Source organism: Littorina saxatilis, linkage group LG5, assembly GCF_037325665.1.
Source record: "Littorina saxatilis isolate snail1 linkage group LG5, US_GU_Lsax_2.0, whole genome shotgun sequence".
NCBI classification, from domain to species: domain Eukaryota; kingdom Metazoa; phylum Mollusca; class Gastropoda; order Littorinimorpha; family Littorinidae; genus Littorina; species Littorina saxatilis.
The window spans coordinates 57,260,166-57,278,101 of NC_090249.1; the positions used below are offsets into that span (position 1 = coordinate 57,260,166).

Genomic DNA, 17,936 nt, shown 5'->3' on the forward strand with positions numbered 1-17,936 from the left:
ACAGTAATGTCCGTATAACAATAAAAAATATATTAACAATCCACACTACAAAAATTAATTCACTGGCTGCAATCTGTCCTAAATTAAGCAGAGCGAATTTACAAGTCATTACTGCCTTTCGCTGATGATGTGTGATTACTAACATTACGAACGTTAAACTTCTGATACTGTGATGATCATAAAAAAAATGTAGTAATCAGGCAAGGGACTCTGAAATGTCCACTTTTACTGAAATCACTAAAAGCAAGCAAAGCTGTCATTTATACCTGCTTGTCTTTCACTACATGTATGTCAGTGATGACTTCGTTAACAAAACACAAAAACCCTTCAACTGAGGATCTGAAATTCACAGCAAATCGTAAATTTATGTCTGAATAATATTACCTGATAGTGAAAAGAAGCAGTTTTACAAAAATACTGGCTGGTATGTAAAAAGGTCTCCAAAATACATTAATCTGTATAAGTTGTTGCTCTTGTGTTCCTAAAACCATTCGGATCAGTACATCAACACAGGACTTCATGATGTCTATTCAAGTGTCTCCCTAATGGAAGTGCAAGAAGAAAGTGTTTTCTTTGGATGTTGAACATATGTATCATATCAACCTGCTACATATCTATGTTACTGTCAAACACAAATAAATAAATAAAATTCATGCAAAAACAAAACTTGTAAAACAATTCAAATTTTGAACACATTTTGTCTCAAGAGATGTTATTCATGGAAATATTGGCACTGTCATCCTGTTTAACAGAAAGGGAGTGCATAAGTATTTCATTTAATCAATCAATCAGTACATTTTATACCATTGTGCAAACAACGTACAATTCAATTTGCAACAAAGACTCAAAAAAATCAACATAGAAATATACATTTAAGTCAAAAACTCAGAAAGTGACCCTTCTAACGTATTTCATTGTTTACACACATAATTTAAAACACGCAACTTGTCACAAGGTTTTTTTTAAAGCTGTTTGATTATCATATCACTTATCATCAACTCATACTGTTCAAAACATAGTCCAGTTGATTATTGCTCACAACTTCACTCTTCCAGTTGATTATTGCTCACAACTTCACTCTTCCAGTTGATTATTGCTCACAACTTCACTCTTCCAGTTGATTATTGCTCACAACTTCACTCTTTCCGCAAACTTGTTTAGAGTATGCACAGAAGCTGCACCAATACTCTGCTTACTTCGTTGGTTATTTCTACCCAAGGAGGACTGACTCTTACAGAACATCTCTTACTCTATCTGTATTTGATTGACACTGTATTTTTGAAACTTAAAGATGACTCCATTCCATTAAAGTGCATATTCCATGACACTTCAGTTTGACCATTGTCTTCAACCAGAGCTCGCCGGCATTTCGCAAGCGAGTTTCATCGTCAATTTTGAGATCTTTCTTTATTTGGTGTTTAACGTCGTTTTCAACCACGAAGGTTACTTATATCGCGACGGAATTTTGAGATAAGTTCATTATTTGTATTGTAAGTGTTTGTCTGTCTGTCACTGGGTCGACGTACTGTACATTTAACGGGGTTTTTTGTCAATAATCAAACGTTCCAATAAGGCCGGACAGACTAACACTGACCGATTACATAGAGTCACTTTTTCTCAAGTGACTCAAAAACACAAAAGCCTTTCAGTTGTTGCTTTGAACGTTACAGATAATCATAAATGTACGTAAAACTATCATGTCTAAGCGACCTTATTTGATAACTTCTGCCTTGGCCCAGAAAAGGTTTCATCTTTTTGAATTGACGAGAGCAACCATTTCTTTAGTCCACCTTTGCATGCTGCATACAACTTTTCTGACACCAATAATACTGGATGAATGAAGTTTGATGGCACCTTCGGTCCTTTGTAAAGCATCATAAACAATAATACTGGATGAATGAAGTTTGATGGCACCTTCGGTCCTTTGTAAAGCATCATAAACAACTACGAGAGCAGTAGAAATCAAAGCAGTCATTGCTCGAGCTACAGAAGAACAAACTAGAGTAATTAATTACTTACGACTGTGTGATCAGGTACCAAGATAACAGACTTGTTTTAATCTTTCTAGTGTTGGATAGTCAAGATCTGAAGAGCATGATGACAACAGGAAATCTCATCCCTACTGATAAAACATGATTTGCCTGAGGCCTTCATTTTTACATTTAGTCAAGTTATGACTAAATGTTTTAACATCGATGGGGGAATCGAGACGAGGGTCGTGGTGTATGTGCGTGTGTCTGTGTGTGTGTGTGTGTGTGTGTGTGTGTGTGTGTGTGTGTGTGTGTAGAGCGATTCAGACTAAACTACTGGACCGATCTTTATGAAATTTGACATGAGAGTTCCTGGGTATGAAATCCCCGAACGTTTTTTTCATTTTTTTGATAAATGTCTTTGATGACGTCATATCCGGCTTTTCGTGAAAGTTGAGGCGGCACTGTCACGCCCTCATTTTTCAACCAAATTGGTTGAAATTTTGGTCAAGTAATCTTCGACGAAGCCCGGACTTCGGTATTGCATTTCAGCTTGGTGGCTTAAAAATTAATTAATGACTTTGGTCATTAAAAATCTGAAAATTGTAAAAAAAATTAAAAATTTATAAAACGATCCAAATTTACGTTCATCTTATTCTCCATCATATTCTGATTCCAAAAACATATAAATATGTTATATTTGGATTAAAAACAAGCTCTGAAAATTAAATATATAAAAATTATTATCAAAATTAAATTGTCCAAATCAATTTAAAAACACTTTCATCTTATTCCTTGTCGGTTCCTGATTCCAAAAACATATAGATATGATATGTTTGGATTAAAAACACGCTCAGAAAGTTAAAACAAAGAGAGGTACAGAAAAGCGTGCTATCCTTCTTAGCGCAACTACTACCCCGCTCTTTTTGTCAATTTCACTGCCTTTGCCATGAGCGCTGGACTGACGATGCTACGAGTATACGGTCTTGCTGCGTTGCGTTGCGTTCAGTTTCATTCTGTGAGTTCGACAGCTACTTGACTAAATGTTGTATTTTCGCCTTACGCGACTTGTCTTGATTGCAATGGAACCCCCCTTTTAAGGCCTCCAACAATCTTGAAAAAAAACTTTGGTCTTAAAAAGGTGGGAGTCTTAAAATTGGGTAAATTTACACAAGTTTAGAACAGAAAATCTGAGAAAACAAGGTCTTAAAAGGGAGGAAGTTTTAAATTGGGGGGTCTTAACTTTTTTTCATTTTTCATTTTCATTACTTTATTGTCCCATCGCTGGGAAATTCGGGTCGCTTCCTCCCAGTGGAAAGCTAGCAGCAACGGAGTCGCGCTACCCAGGTGTCTGCGTGTTCAGCCACCTGCACTTATGGCAGAATGACCAAGGTCTTTTACGTGCCATTGTGATGACACGGGGGTGGGACATGGCTTCCGTCTCTGGGTCTGCACATAAAGTTGACCCGTGTCCGTCCCGGCCCGAATTCGAACCTGCGACCTTCCGATCACAAGTCCAGTGCTCTACCAACTGAGCTACCGGTGGGGGGGGGGGGGGGGGGGGGTTCCACTGTTATCTGTGCATTCTGCATGTCGCCCATGCTTTCCTCCACTGATGCCCCATGCTGAGCACAAAACACGCCCACTAGCACTCTCAATAACACAAGGTACAAACAAGACAACGAATTTAGCAACACTTCTGCAAAAGTCAGTCAACTGTCCTCATACTTTTGATTTCAAGATTCACTTTTCATCATACGTTATTTGTATTTTTGACCAAAATATATGACATTTTACACAGATCGAGAAAGCCATTGCTCAACGATATGAACAATGATTGTCTAAATCTGTGTAAAATGTCATATTTGGGTCAACAACATGAATAACATTCATGTATCAGTCCATTTTAGTTAGAATTCCTTTTAGTTTTAACGATAGAATGCACATAAATGTGCACTCTTTTGTAGTCTTTGGCCTCTGATGTCACATGGCTCAAAGGAAAATCCACAGTTTGATTGACACATAAACGTTTCTCTCGTCTCTCAGGTCCAGAGAGAAGCGAAGACACCAGCAAGTATCAGCAGACCACTGGCAGTCATGCTGCTTGCAGTGAGGAAGGAACACTTGATGCTGATGTCTCTCAGGTCCGGACACATGTTCTGCTGGGCCAGCGTCGTTTCCGTGGTGTCCTCGTGTGCACACGTACCGTTGACAATCCTGTAGGCACCACTGTTTACCACGCTGCAATGCACAGAAAGGAAGACTAGTAAATACAAGCAGACATGAAAAGCTTTACGAATGCTATATTCTTTCGCACAATGTTCTACTCAATTTCAACAAAGAAAGTTTACCCAGAATAATTAATTAAAAAAAGTAACAAAATCTGGCTTATGGTTACAACAACAACAACAACACAAAGGCAAAAAAAGAAGGGTTGAAGCAGCCTGCATGCAACTGGGGTAAACAAAGCTTATGATTTTGGAACAGTAGTGCCAAACTGTTGGATAACCTTCAGTATACAGAACTAATTTAAATGAGAGAGCATGTTTCTTTCTGCAATCTCTGCGCTTACCACACTCCAGACGCAACAGAGAAGCAATCTGAACTATTGTTAAACATACTTACTAATCATCAAACTTACTGTGCATATTAAAGTTAACTATGACATTTGTGTCTTGATCAAGGTACAATAACAAGCCAATAATTAGGATTCCGGCTTTTAAATGGTTCTGAAGGTGACCCATAAACAAATTTGTATTAACTGTTGTTAGCTGCCTATGTTAACCATGCAAGAATCAAGTCAATGTTAGTGCTGGCACATGTCCTGTGCTGACTAAACCTGCTAGATACATTTGCTTCATTCACTTCATTGAACACCAAACCTCATTGTAAAGGTAAGGTAAGAGTAGTCCTACAACCATTTTTGGTAGTAGGGGAGAGATATGTTAGAGATGTAAACTACTCTCGGGCCAGCTTTATGAGGGGTGTCTTTACTCCTCTCCCTCGCTGCCTTCGCCTTTCCCGGCCCTGTATAGGGTCAGGTACCCATATCCAGCTGGAGAGCGCTTTTGGGTATAATTTTTATGTATTCGCCCAGGGTGAGGATCGAACCAACAACCTCCAGCGTGAGAGGCACTGTGCCACTCCGACTCTCACTATATTTCATCACAAACACCTGTCTCAAAGATACATCTAAACTGCGTTTTACTGACCTGCGAGTCATCTTGCAGTTGAAGTCGTAGAAGATGGACTTCTTGAAGATGCGATAGTTCTCAATGACCAGCAGGTACAGGTTGGTCTTGGGCATGGCCGTCACGTAGTAGAACCCTGACATGCACGGGCCCGACACGTTGCCGGTGATCATCCCGCTTGGACCTACACATGGTAAAAAATAAGATAAGATGAGATTTCATACAGTCCTATGAGGTTACCCTCATGGAAATTGGGGCTGCTTTCTCCATGGGGAAAGGGAGCTGCCATACGGTACGGCGCAACTCACAGGACTACATCAAATCTTATCCTTATCCTTAATAATAATGATCGCTTTTACAATACTGACACAACCATTGAACACTGAAGAAGAAGAAGAAGAAGCGTATGCAATTGGGCCTCCTTTTAAGACCCCTCGATATGACTTCCCTGTAAGGCAGACGTTCTTGTCACAGATATGACTTCCCTGTAAGGCAGACGTTCTTGTCACAGATATGACTTCCCTGTAAGGCAGACGTTCTTGTCACAGATATGACTTCCCTGTAAGGCAGACGTTCTTGTCACAGATATGACTTCCCTGTAAGGCAGACGTTCTTGTCACAGATATGACTTCCCTGTAAGGCAGACGTTCTTGTCACAGATATGACTTCCCTGTAAGGCAGACGTTCTTGTCACAGATATGACTTCCCTGTAAGGCAGACGTTCTTGTCACAGATATGACTTCCCTGTAAGGCAGACGTTCTTGTCACAGATATGACTTCCCTATAAGGCAGACGTTCTTGTCACAGATATGACTTCCCTGTAAGGCAGACGTTCTTGTCACAGATATGACTTCCCTGTAAGGCAGACGTTCTTGTCACAGATATGACTTCCCTGTAAGGCAGACGTTCTTGTCACAGATATGACTTCCCTGTAAGGCAGACGTTCTTGTCACAGATATGAGCAACAAGCCAAAAAGCAATTAATGTTTGCCCTTAAACAGAAAATGTTCACAAGGACCTCACACACACACACACTAACACACACACACAATGCACACACACATAATGCACACACACAGTCACGCATGCATGCATGCACACACACAGAGCAGCATATGGATAGGCAGCATGAAAAATAGAACACAAATTTCAACAAAAGCAAAAGATCACCTAGATTTTCATCATTTGCAGAGAAGCTGACCACATCCTGAATACAGCCAAAGTCGTTGTGAAACTTTGGGATGGGGCCTCTGTTCTTCTGGTAGTCATCATAATCTTCAGGCTTCTGAGGCAATCCCTGCAGTGTCACCTACAGGCCAAATCAACATGGGTTAAACTAATTTGATAAAACTCAGTAAAAAACCTAGTCAAATTTGCTTTGGAACTTCGAGATTGTGCCCATGTTCTGCTGATAATTATCATGATTTTAAAGCTTCTTGGGCTGCAAAGTACTGTTTCATCACAGATCAATGGCTTTATTGTTAAAACCAGACAAATTTGCAGAGGCTTTGAATTTTCTCAACGTTAACGACAAATCTTCTTTGGGCAAACCCTAAGATTTTTTTTTCTAATTCAGAGAATTCGAGCTTTACTCTAAACAGGAGAACATTCTCTTGCACATAAACTAACAATGAATGCACACACTGAACCAACTCGAGCAATCGTAGCGTATATTCAAAAAAAAAATTGGCAAGACCAGAAAAAAGTCTGGGTTTATTTTGTATGAAGTACAGAATGCAAGGCCAAAAGATTAGTTAACTGGAGGGTCAGTCAAACCAGCTTGAAACTTAGTTTTCTCAGCTGCATCAATCAAACTGAAACTTGAAAACTTTATTACCAAACGATTGCAGATCTTTATCGGAAGCCCTACATTCTAAACGTACCAAAAATCATCAAGCCCTCGATCCTTACCTTTGGTTCACTAGGGGTGATACGACAGGAACCCTGGAAGTCGATTGACTCCTTTCGGCGGAAGAAGTGGTGTTTGTTGACCAGATGCTTCATTACCTCCCCTTCCTTGCTGCCCAGAGTGACCTGCTCGTAGCGACTCTCGTCCAGAGCGCTGGCCGTCAGAAAGTCTGGGTCGACCACCAGGTAGGCACCACTGTCAAACAGGTAACACCTGTGTGGGAGAACAAACAGTTGTTTAAAGTCTGATTTGTAATTATAAAATCGTCCAGCTTTTCATTTCTTCAGCTGATAACAAGGTTTACCCACTGCTTGCTTGAGTGCTGATTTTTTAACACATCGCATGAACACCTGTAGGGTAAAACCACATGTATTAGCTGTTCTAAAAAAAAAAAGACAGAGAGAAAAAAAACCATGTAAATGGAGCAAGAAACATAATTATCAGCTGTGCACTTAAAGGCACAGTAAGCCTCCCGTGTACGTAGGGCACCTAGGATGTTCCCGTTTGGTAAGCGTTCAAATGGAAGGGTGTTTGTACTGTGTGTAAAAGCCTGACAGTATCTGTGATAGTTTACGGGAGGCTTACTGTGCCTTTAAACAAATAAAGTCTAGAGAATAACTTCTAAATGACTGTCATGCATCTTTTCCCCCCTGATGTTCACTTACACACAAACTATGATGTCAGTTGGGATGTCTGAATATACAATAACCCCATCAATGCTCACTGCGTTTGACAGTCCTCAACCCAAACTGGACACTGATACGCCAGACCACAGGATTTGCAAACGACAACAACAACACAACAACCCACCATGTTTGACAGTTCTTTCTTTCTTTATTTGGTGTTTAACGTCGTTTTCAACCACGAAGGTTATATCGCGACGAGGGAAAGGGGGGAGATGGGATAGGGGAAAGGGGGGAGATGGGATAGAGCCACTTGTTAAGTGTTTCTTGTTCACAAAAGCACTAATCAAAAAATTGCTCCAGGGGCTTGCAACGTAGTACAATATATGACCTTACTGGGAGAATGCAAGTTTCCAGTACAAAGGACTAAACATTTCTTACATACTGCTTGACTAAAATCTTTACAAACATTGACTATATTCTATACAAGAACCACTTAACAAGGGTAATAAGTGAAGAATTTTATGGGTGAGAAAAGGAAAGTAAAAGGACTTTGGGGAGGCAGAAATAGAGAAGAAACAAGAAAAAGATCCTAATTAGGTTCACGGCATCGAGAGTGATGCGACCTTCTCTCAGAAGTTAGTAGAGAAGGCTCCCCCATCCACCACCCGGGGGACGCGCCTCTACGACAATTAGGGGGCGCGAGGATGTTTGACAGTCCTCCACCCCATCAGGACACTGGTAGACCAGACCACAAGACTTGACAACAACAACAACAACAACAACAACAACACCAACAACAACAACAACTCACCGTGTCTGGCAATCCTCCACTCCGTCAGGACACTGGTAGGCTAGGCCAAAAGACTTCACAACAACAACAACAACAACAACAACAACAACAACAACAACAACAACAACTCACCGTGTCTGGCAATCCTCCACCCCGTCAGGACACTGGTAGGCTAGGCCAAAAGACTTCACAACAACAACAACAACAACAACACCCCGTCAGGACACTGGTAGGCCAGGCCGCAAGACTTCACAACAACAACAACAACAACAACAACTCACCGTGTCTGGCAATCCTCCACCCCGTCAGGACACTGGTAGGCCAGGCCACAAGACTTCACAACAACAACAACAACAACTCACCGTGTCTGACAGTCCTCCACCCCATCAGGACACTGGTAGGCCAGGCCACAAGACTTCACAACAACAACAACAACAACAACTCACCGTGTCTGACAGTCCTCCACCCCATCAGGACACTGGTAGGCCAGACCACAAGACTTCACAACAACAACAACAACAACTCACCGTGTCTGACAGTCCTCCACCCCATCAGGACACTGGTAGGCCAGGCCACAAGACTTCACAACAACAACAACAACAACTCACCGTGTCTGACAGTCCTCCACCCCATCAGGACACTGGTAGGCCAGGCCACAAGACTTCACAACAACAACAACAACAACAACTCACCGTGTCTGACAGTCCTCCACCCCATCAGGACACTGGTAGGCCAGACCACAAGACTTCACAACAACAACAACTCACCGTGTCTGACAGTCCTCCACCCCATCAGGACACTGGTAGGCCAGGCCACAAGACTTCACAACAACAACAACAACAACTCACCGTGTCTGACAGTCCTCCACCCCATCAGGACACTGGTAGGCCAGGCCACAAGACTTCACAACAACAACAACAACTCACCGTGTCTGACAGTCCTCCACCCCATCAGGACACTGGTAGGCCAGGCCACAAGACTTCACAACAACAACAACAACAACAACTCACCGTGTCTGACAGTCCTCCACCCCATCAGGACACTGGTAGGCCAGACCACAAGACTTCACAACAACAACAACAACTCACCGTGTCTGACAGTCCTCCACCCCGTCAGGACACTGGTAGGCCAGGCCACAAGACTTCACAACAACAACAACAACAACTCACCGTGTCTGACAGTCCTCCACCCCATCAGGACACTGGTAGGCCAGGCCACAAGACTTCACAACAACAACTCCTCACCGTGTCTGGCAATCCTCCACCCCATCAGGACACTGGTAGGCCAGGCCACAAGACTTCACAACAACAACAACAACTCACCGTGTCTGACAGTCCTCCACCCCATCAGGACACTGGTAGGCCAGGCCACAAGACTTGCGGAAGTCGCTGGCCTGCATGCTCTCCATGGTGCGGTTGTGGAAATCGTCGTAAAGAATGTCCAGCCCTGTCACGCCCTCCACACGCTCCGTTGCACACCTGTGACGCTCGGCGCCAAACCCTGGGGCCTTGCTCAGGTAGCACACCTCTGAAATGAAAAAAAAAAGTTTATAAGAAAAGAACACATAACTTACTGAATGCGTCAAAAAGCAAAACAACCCATTTTAGGAAGTTGAAATTCCATAATAAACAAGAAGGGCAAACGCTCGATCGAGTCACTTTCGCAGTTCTGAATATTATATGAGGCATCAGATGGACAGGAAGAAATTGCTATTCACAACACAATACAGATGTAAATAATTTGATGTAAAGAATAATCCTATAAAGTTTGAATCAAATCCGATGAATAGTTTCAGAGATATGATATTTCAATTTTTTTCCTTCAAGACATACCTGTGACCTTGAAAAAGGTCAAAGGTCACCAAAGCAGACGTCAAAGTGTAGAGGTCACTGGGAGTCACGTTCACATAAAATTTGAGCCCGGTCACTTTTATAGTTTCCGAGAAAAGCCCAACGTTAAGTTGTGTGTTGCCGAACAGAAAAGGCTAGTCATCTCCCTTGTTTTTCTGATAACGTTCGTAAAAGGCTACAGATGTAAATACTTTGATGTAAAGAATAATCCTACAAAGTTTCAATCACATCCGATGAACTTTGTCAAAGATATAAAATGTCTAATTTTTCCTTTGACGCTGACCTGTGACCTTGAAAAAGGTCAAAGGTCAACGAAACCATCGTTAAAGTGTAGAGGTCATTGGAGGTCACGACTAAACAAAATATGAGCCCGATCGCTTTGATAGTTTCCGAGAAAAGTCCAACGTTAAGGTGGTGTCTACGGACGGCCGGCTGGCCAGCCAGCCGGCCGGCCGGACAGCCGGCCGGCCGGCCGGACAGACTAACACTGACCGATTACATAGAGTCACTTTTTCTCAAGTGACTCAAAAACCAGAAAAAGGTTACATCTTTTGGAACATTTAATTGAAGACAAAACAATACATTCCCAAGGACTTCAGTCTAACGGCCTTAAAGTGGACAAGCAAGAGACACAACAGACACAAATAACTAAAGCTGTGACAATTTGGAATGTCCCCAGAATGGTCATAGCAATGACTTTCCATATCATTATTACAGATAAACTTACAGAAAATAAAAATTCCCTCTCAATGGTGATATTTATTTGTCTCTCATCCAAAGTACTGACAGCTGATTCGATTCGTTGATGACACAACTATAATGTTATTTGTTGACACAAAGGCAAAACATGTTGTTCATGTTTTCAGTGGTTTATTCAAGGAAGCTGCAAGCGTAGGAAGGCATAGCGCATGCGCGTGCATTATACGATACAGAGCTATGCGACATTTAGGTTTACTTATGTTATGGTTTCGTATACTCGATCGTAGTGTAGGCAATCATATTACATCTCCCTTTCCAAGATAAAAATTCCATACAGGGAGTTATGCTGGATTGTTTCAAACAAATGTCTTTCCTATTTCAATGTTCATACATCAAGAGCACACAATATTGTTGAACATTTCTGAGTCTGTTTTCAGCTTTGGAGTGTTCATGTTACAAGTTTGTATTATTAACATTACATAGTTGCTTCAGGTAAACATGCTGGAAACACGATTTGACTAAAATTGTCTTTGGCACATATGATGACATCTTCTGGAACTGTCTTTGGATTGTTCAGCTGGCTGTGGTCAGATAACAAAAAGATATGGAATATCCAGCTGCTATGCACTATAATGTGTAACCTGCTACACGGTTACTTACATACAGGTGTGACAGCCTACATACACATGCTGTTCACCTATAACAGGCCATGAATTTCACAACTAAAGGCATACTAATGCTTCTACCAACTTTAAACACAACTGCTCATACTTTGGCAGATACTAGACAAATAGAACAGCCTAGCTACACATGCTGTCTACTTGTGCACAGGCCATGGGTTTATTCTTTATATCTAACAGGTTGGTTGATCTTTCTACCACTACGAGTGAACACAGCAGATGGCTCTGGTGCTGCTGCTGGTGAGTGTGCAGCTGGGTTGTTGACAGTTGGAGATGCTGTGTTATTTACTGGGGCTCTGACTGGGGTGTCGGCTGGAGTGTTGACTGAAGCGTTGACTGGAGTCGGAGTTTTATCAGCAACCGGCGAGTCTGTGTTTTCAGTTAATTGTTGCTGTGGCGAGTTTCTGATGTTGACTCTGTTTCTTCTCATTATTCTTCCGGTTGGTGTTTCTATCAGGTATGACCTTGGTTCCTGACATTTCTCTTTGACCACCGCTTCTTTCCATTTGCTTGAAGGTTGGCCATCCGTTGATGATTGTTGGGATAAGCTTGCTCAGAGTCGGGTCATGTTTGGTTTCCTCTTGGAGTGACTTGGTTCTCTCCGTGCTGAATCTGACCTGGCCAACAGTGAGGTCGAGATCAATGGTCTTGACGTTGCCAGGGCTCGGCAGTCTGGACAGTGTGTCTGCTACTGTCATGTCCTTGCCGGGTTTATATTCGATTGTAAAATCATACTGTTGTAGTCTGAGGAGCATTCGCTGCAGTCTTGGGGGTGCTCTGACGAGAGGTTTGTTGAGGATCATAACCAGTGGTTTGTGATCCGTTTTGACGAGGAATTTCTGACCGTATAGGTAGGTGTGAAATCGTTCAACCCCGTAGACGATGGCCAAAAGTTCTCGCTCAATACAGGCGTATCGCGTTTCAGCGTCCGTCAGCGTCTTTGATGCATATGCTATCGGCTTTCCCTGCTGGAGCAGTGTTACGCCAAGACCCTTGATGCTGGCGTCTGTCTCCAGTGTTGGTGTAGCACTTGTGTCAAAGTAGACCAGCGTGGCATCCTCTGAGACTGCATCCTTTAGGGCCTGGAAGCACTTTTGATGGTGTTCACCCCAGATGAATACTGAGTCTTTCTTGATGAGTTCTCTGAGTGCAGCTGCTTTCTCGGCCAGGTTGTTGATGAATGGCGACATGTATGTCACAAATCCAAGGAACTCTTGCAATTCCTTTTTGGACGTCGGCGCTGGCATGGCTTTCAGGTCGTTGACCTTGTCAGGATCAGGATGCACGCCTTCCGGAGTGTATGTTGCGCCGAAAAATGTGATGGACTGCGTCTTGATGGTACACTTCTCCGAGTTGAAAACCAATCCATTCTCTGCTGCGGCTTTCATTAGGTTGCACAGGCTTTCGTCGTGCTCTTCTTCTGTCTTGCCGTAGACTACAACATCGTCTGAGATGCCGGTGGCTCCTTTCACGTTTTCAAGGATCTGATCCATTTTAAGCTGGAAAATATCTTGGCTGACCTTGAGACCAAATGGAAGTCTGGAGAAGCAATATCTGCCATAGGGAGTCTGGAACGTCGTCAAGAGCTGGCTTTCTTCGTCGAGCTGAACTGACCAGTAGCCACTCTTGGCGTCTAGCTTCGAAAAGTAGCGACTTCCACAGAACTGATGCGTCAGCTCTTCAATGGTCGGAATCTTGTGGTGTGGGCGTTTCAGTGCGAGGTTGAGATGACGGGGGTCAAGGCAGATTCTAAGCTTTCCCGACCGCTTCTTGGAGTAGGCGAGACTGGACACCCAGTCCGTCGGCTCTGTCACCTTTCTGATCACACCACTTTCTACCATGCTGTCGAGCTCTTCTTTGATCGCGTCTCTGAGAGCGATTGGAGTTTTTCTTGGTGCGTCAATGTGTGGCGGGACGTCTGGATCCACCACAAGTTTGACAGGACCAGGCATCTTGCCAATTTTGTCAAACTGCTCCGGATTGTCTTTCAGCAGGTCTTGGACACAGGTGATCTTGTCCTTAGCTGCTGGGGGTGACGCTGAAATGCTGCAGTGCAGTGTCACGATTTTCAACTTTTCGCACGACGGCAACCCAATGATGGCTGGTCCCTCTACATCTACAATGTAGAACCCCGTTTCCTGCCACTCGCCTCTGTAGCGACAGGGAAACGTAATCTTGCCAAGGCAGGAAATGTCTGTGCCGTTATAGGCAGTCAGCTTCGTGCCGCCTTTCTCTTTCAAGATCTTGTTGATAGGTGTCCCCTCCTTTGTCAGTAGATCAGGGAACATGTCTCTAAACATGCGCAGGGGCAGTGTGTTCCCCTGTGCACCTGTGTCGACCTTGACGATGACGTTGTGTTGTCCGGCTCTACGTGGAAGTTGTGTTTTGAGTCTGACGAATGCTTCGTCACGTTGTTGGGGCGTTGAAGAGACTGAAGAGATGACGACCGGACTAAAAGTTAGTTCGTCGAAGTTCTCTTCGTCGATTTCCACCTGCATCGCCTTGATTTTCGCTTCTGACCTCCGGTGATGTCCTCCACCGCGGCTGCTTGATCCGCCACGTCGTTGCCCGCGTCCATGTGAAGGGATGCGTGGAGACTGGTGTTGCTCGGAACGGCAAACTTTGGCAAAGTGATTATTTTTGCCGCAGGCATGGCAGGTAACACCATGGGCTGGGCATTCTCGTGGTTTGTGTCGTCCGCCACAGTTTCTGCAGGTAGGATGAGTTTGAGAGGGACGGTTGTTAGACTTAATGGTACTGATACTGGCAGAGCCGGCCATTGTTTGTAGCTGCTCTACATGTGATGCAGTAGCCTCGAACGTGCGACCCATCTTTACCACATCAGCCAACTTGACACCCTTCTCTTGTTCCAGGAGTTTCCTTTGGAATTCTTCAATGGGTGTGCTCGAGATGATCAATTCTATCAGTCTCTCCTCCAATTCTGCTGCAGCGTCAAAAACACACTTCTGTGCCTGGAGCTGCGCCCTTGTCACAAAATCATCGAGTGACTCTGATTTGGCCTGCCTCATGCTCATGAGTTTGAGCCTGCTCACACGAAAGTGTTCAGCTGGTTCGATCTGTTCACTCAATTTTTGGAAAACAATCTTGGAGCTCTTCTTTTCTTCATCTGTGAGGGTCATAGCATTGTACATGCGAAGGCCTTTTTCACCAATTTGGAGGAGTATGTGGGCAACCTCATTCTCTTTCGGCACCTTCTTTGTGATAAAATACAGTTCTAGTCTTTGCTTGAACATTTTGAAAGACTCTGCGACGTTTTCACTGTCCCATACCATCTCGGGAACTTGTTTTGAAGACATGATTGGAGACGACTTTTCCTAACCGTAATCTGTGTAACGGTCGCGAACACGTGCTCGAGCGAAGAGGCTATTACTAACAACACAACAGTGTATTCAGCCCAAAAAAGTCCGATTGTAGGCTTCTAACTAGATGCACACTCACGGGGACTGGATCTGCTGCTTGTTACCTTTTCCGCTGCCACCATATAATGTTATTTGTTGACACAAAGGCAAAACATGTTGTTCATGTTTTCAGTGGTTTATTCAAGGAAGCTGCAAGCGTAGGAAGGCATAGCGCATGCGCGTGCATTATACGATACAGAGCTATGCGACATTTAGGTTTACTTATGTTATGGTTTCGTATACTCGATCGTAGTGTAGGCAATCATATTACAACAACCATTTGTCGAGGGTAGCGTAGGCACCCGGTCTGCTCCCCGCCTAAAAAAGGCCAGTGCCGTTCCGTCTTCGAGGGACTGCGTGGGTTTCATTTCGGAGTTTTCCTTCTCCTAGACGAGTTTCCTTCCATGGATGATGAGCCTCCTCTACCCTCGTTTTGAATTCAGAGTGGTCTTCTCTTAGGATAGCTGCCTGCCAGGGTTGACGAGCCTATTCTGCCCGGCTATTTGACCCATAGCTGGAGGTTGGTTCGTGGGCACCTGGGCGTTTCCACACACCGGTGGGCCCGCATGCCGCACGTCTAGGGGCCAACCTCCTCCGAGTCCTTGTAGTCTAGCCTGGGGCCTTGCGGTACCCAGTTTACGCCTGTCGCCGCGATGGAGGCACTACATAGGGCTTGTTGTGGAGAGGTTATTGTACTGGCAGGAGAGACTGACGCATTCTGCTCTCTTTTCGCATTGTCCTAAAAAGGACAGATGGTGCTAGCCAGCGGTGAGGGCTGAAAGCGAGAAGTGACAAGCACAAGACACTTCGCCAAGCAACCGACAGCTATTCCACTCAAAAGGTTCTTCAATTTCCTCAACCCCTGACATCCAATCCCATCCCCCTGCCTTCCATACACACTCTCTCACTGAATCCTCATTTCAAATACACCCAGTTGTGTAAACAAATATTTGTAATGAAATTGAGAAAAGATGATATCCTAGGATTACGAAGCATCCAATCACAACTCTAAACAGTACATCCAACGACCTCAACATGACCATTTTTCACTCCCTCCCTCCTCCCTTTCACCCCTTTCTCACATCCCAACCTCACTTGCCCTTTTAACACAAACAGAGAGCCTTCTTCGCTCTAAAAATCGTAGTGCATAAAAACAGAACACATAAAAGAGAAAAATCTTCAACACTGCTCCATGCTCCACAAATAAACTGAAAAATAAAAGTACTGTAAAACATTTCTCTCTGTTTGGGGGTCTTAAAAGGGGGGGGGGGGGGGGGGGTCCACTGTAACCTAAACAATTCAAAATCCGAGTTCCATACTCATCAAGCAATCAGTATCCTCCTCACAGGGGCAGCCGCCCAGCTTTTTGCCAACTTCGATGTCGTCGCAGTCATGATCATTCTTAGGCGTCATTCCCTCAAACACGGCCTGAGAGATGGTGTTGATCTTGCCGACACCCGCAGAGTCCATGTAAGGTGTGGAGATAGAGGTCTTGTGAGGGGCAGAGCTTGTGCGCTTGTACCATGGACGTCTGTCAATCAATCAGATAATTATGAGGATGAGAACGTGAATCATGCTTAGATTTATGGCTCGATATAGACAAAGTTATCAAGAATAGGTTTAAAAAGAAAAGAAATCTGTACTCATCAATACAAGGACAGCACACATAAAAACGTGTCAAACTTTTCGCCTATGGAGGCTTTTTCAGGACGTACAAACAAACAAATACAGAGGGAAACACAAATCAAAAACAAAGCAGCACAGAACCAACAAGTCGCGTAAGGCGAAATTACTACATTTAGTCAAGCTGTGGAACTCACAGAATGAAACTGAACGCTCTGCATTTTTTTACAATGACCGTAGTCCGCCGCTTGTGCAAAACGGAGTGAAACTGACGAGCCTGTTCAGTGCTGCATTGCACGCTTTTCTGTACCTCTCTTCGTTTTAACTTTCTGAGCGTGTTTTTAATCCAAACATATCATATCTATATGTTTTTGGAATCAGGAACCGACAAGGAATAAGATGAAATTGTTTTTAAATCGATTTCGGAAATTTAATTTTGATCATAATTTTTATATTTTTAATTTTCAGAGCTTGTTTTTAATCCAAATATAACATATTTATATGTTTGTGGAATCAGGAAATGATGTAGAATAAGATGAACGTAAATTTGGATCGTTTTATATAAAAGAAAATGTATTACAATTTTCAGATTTTTAATGACCAAAGTCATTAATTAATTTTTAAGCCACCAAGCTGAAATGCAATACCGAAGTCCGGCCTTCGTCGAAGATTGCTTTACAAAAATTTCAATCAATTTGATTGAAAAATGAGGGTGTGACAGTGCCGCCTCAACTTTTACAAAAAGCCGGATATGACGTCATCAAAGGTATTATCAAAAAAGAAAAAACAAGAAGAGCAAACGCTCGATCGAGTCACTTTCGCAGTTCTGAATATTATATGAGGCATCAGATGGACAGGAAGAAATTGCTATTCACAACACAATGAGTCACGTTCACATAAAATTTGAGCCCGGTCACTTTTATAGTTTCCGAGAAAAGCCCAACGTTAAGTTGTGTGTTGCCGAACAGAAAAGGCTAGTTATCTCCCTTGTTTTTCTGATAACGTTCGTAAAAGGCTACAGATGTAAATACTTTGATGTAAAGAATAATCCTACAAAGTTTCAATCACATCCGATGAACTTTGTCAAAGATATAAAATGTCTAATTTTTCCTTTGACGCTGACCTGTGACCTTGAAAAAGGTCAAAGGTCAACGAAACCATCGTTAAAGTGTAGAGGTC

General features: G+C 43.2%; 1 protein-coding gene and 1 long non-coding RNA gene across 2 annotated transcripts in view; one reads left to right on the plus strand and one right to left on the minus strand.

The window, feature by feature from the left end:
- LOC138967534 (uncharacterized) overlaps positions 1 to 4,352 on the plus strand; it is a 9,746-nt gene extending 5,394 nt beyond the window's left edge. The window contains exon 2 of the long non-coding RNA XR_011455985.1: positions 4,017 to 4,352. This is a non-coding gene — a long non-coding RNA (uncharacterized lncRNA). The remainder of the gene's footprint in view (positions 1 to 4,016) is intronic.
- The window catches only part of LOC138967523 (voltage-dependent calcium channel subunit alpha-2/delta-2-like), a 45,724-nt gene continuing 31,317 nt past the window's right edge, over positions 3,530 to 17,936 (minus strand). Inside the window, exons 17-22 of the mRNA XM_070340091.1 lie at positions 16,454 to 16,665; positions 9,809 to 10,013; positions 7,073 to 7,283; positions 6,332 to 6,470; positions 5,183 to 5,345; positions 3,530 to 4,211 (exon numbers count right to left, since the gene is read on the minus strand). Of these exons, the coding sequence (XP_070196192.1) occupies positions 4,013 to 4,211; positions 5,183 to 5,345; positions 6,332 to 6,470; positions 7,073 to 7,283; positions 9,809 to 10,013; positions 16,454 to 16,665 (1,129 nt within the window). The 3' untranslated portion in view covers positions 3,530 to 4,012. The remainder of the gene's footprint in view (positions 4,212 to 5,182; positions 5,346 to 6,331; positions 6,471 to 7,072; positions 7,284 to 9,808; positions 10,014 to 16,453; positions 16,666 to 17,936) is intronic.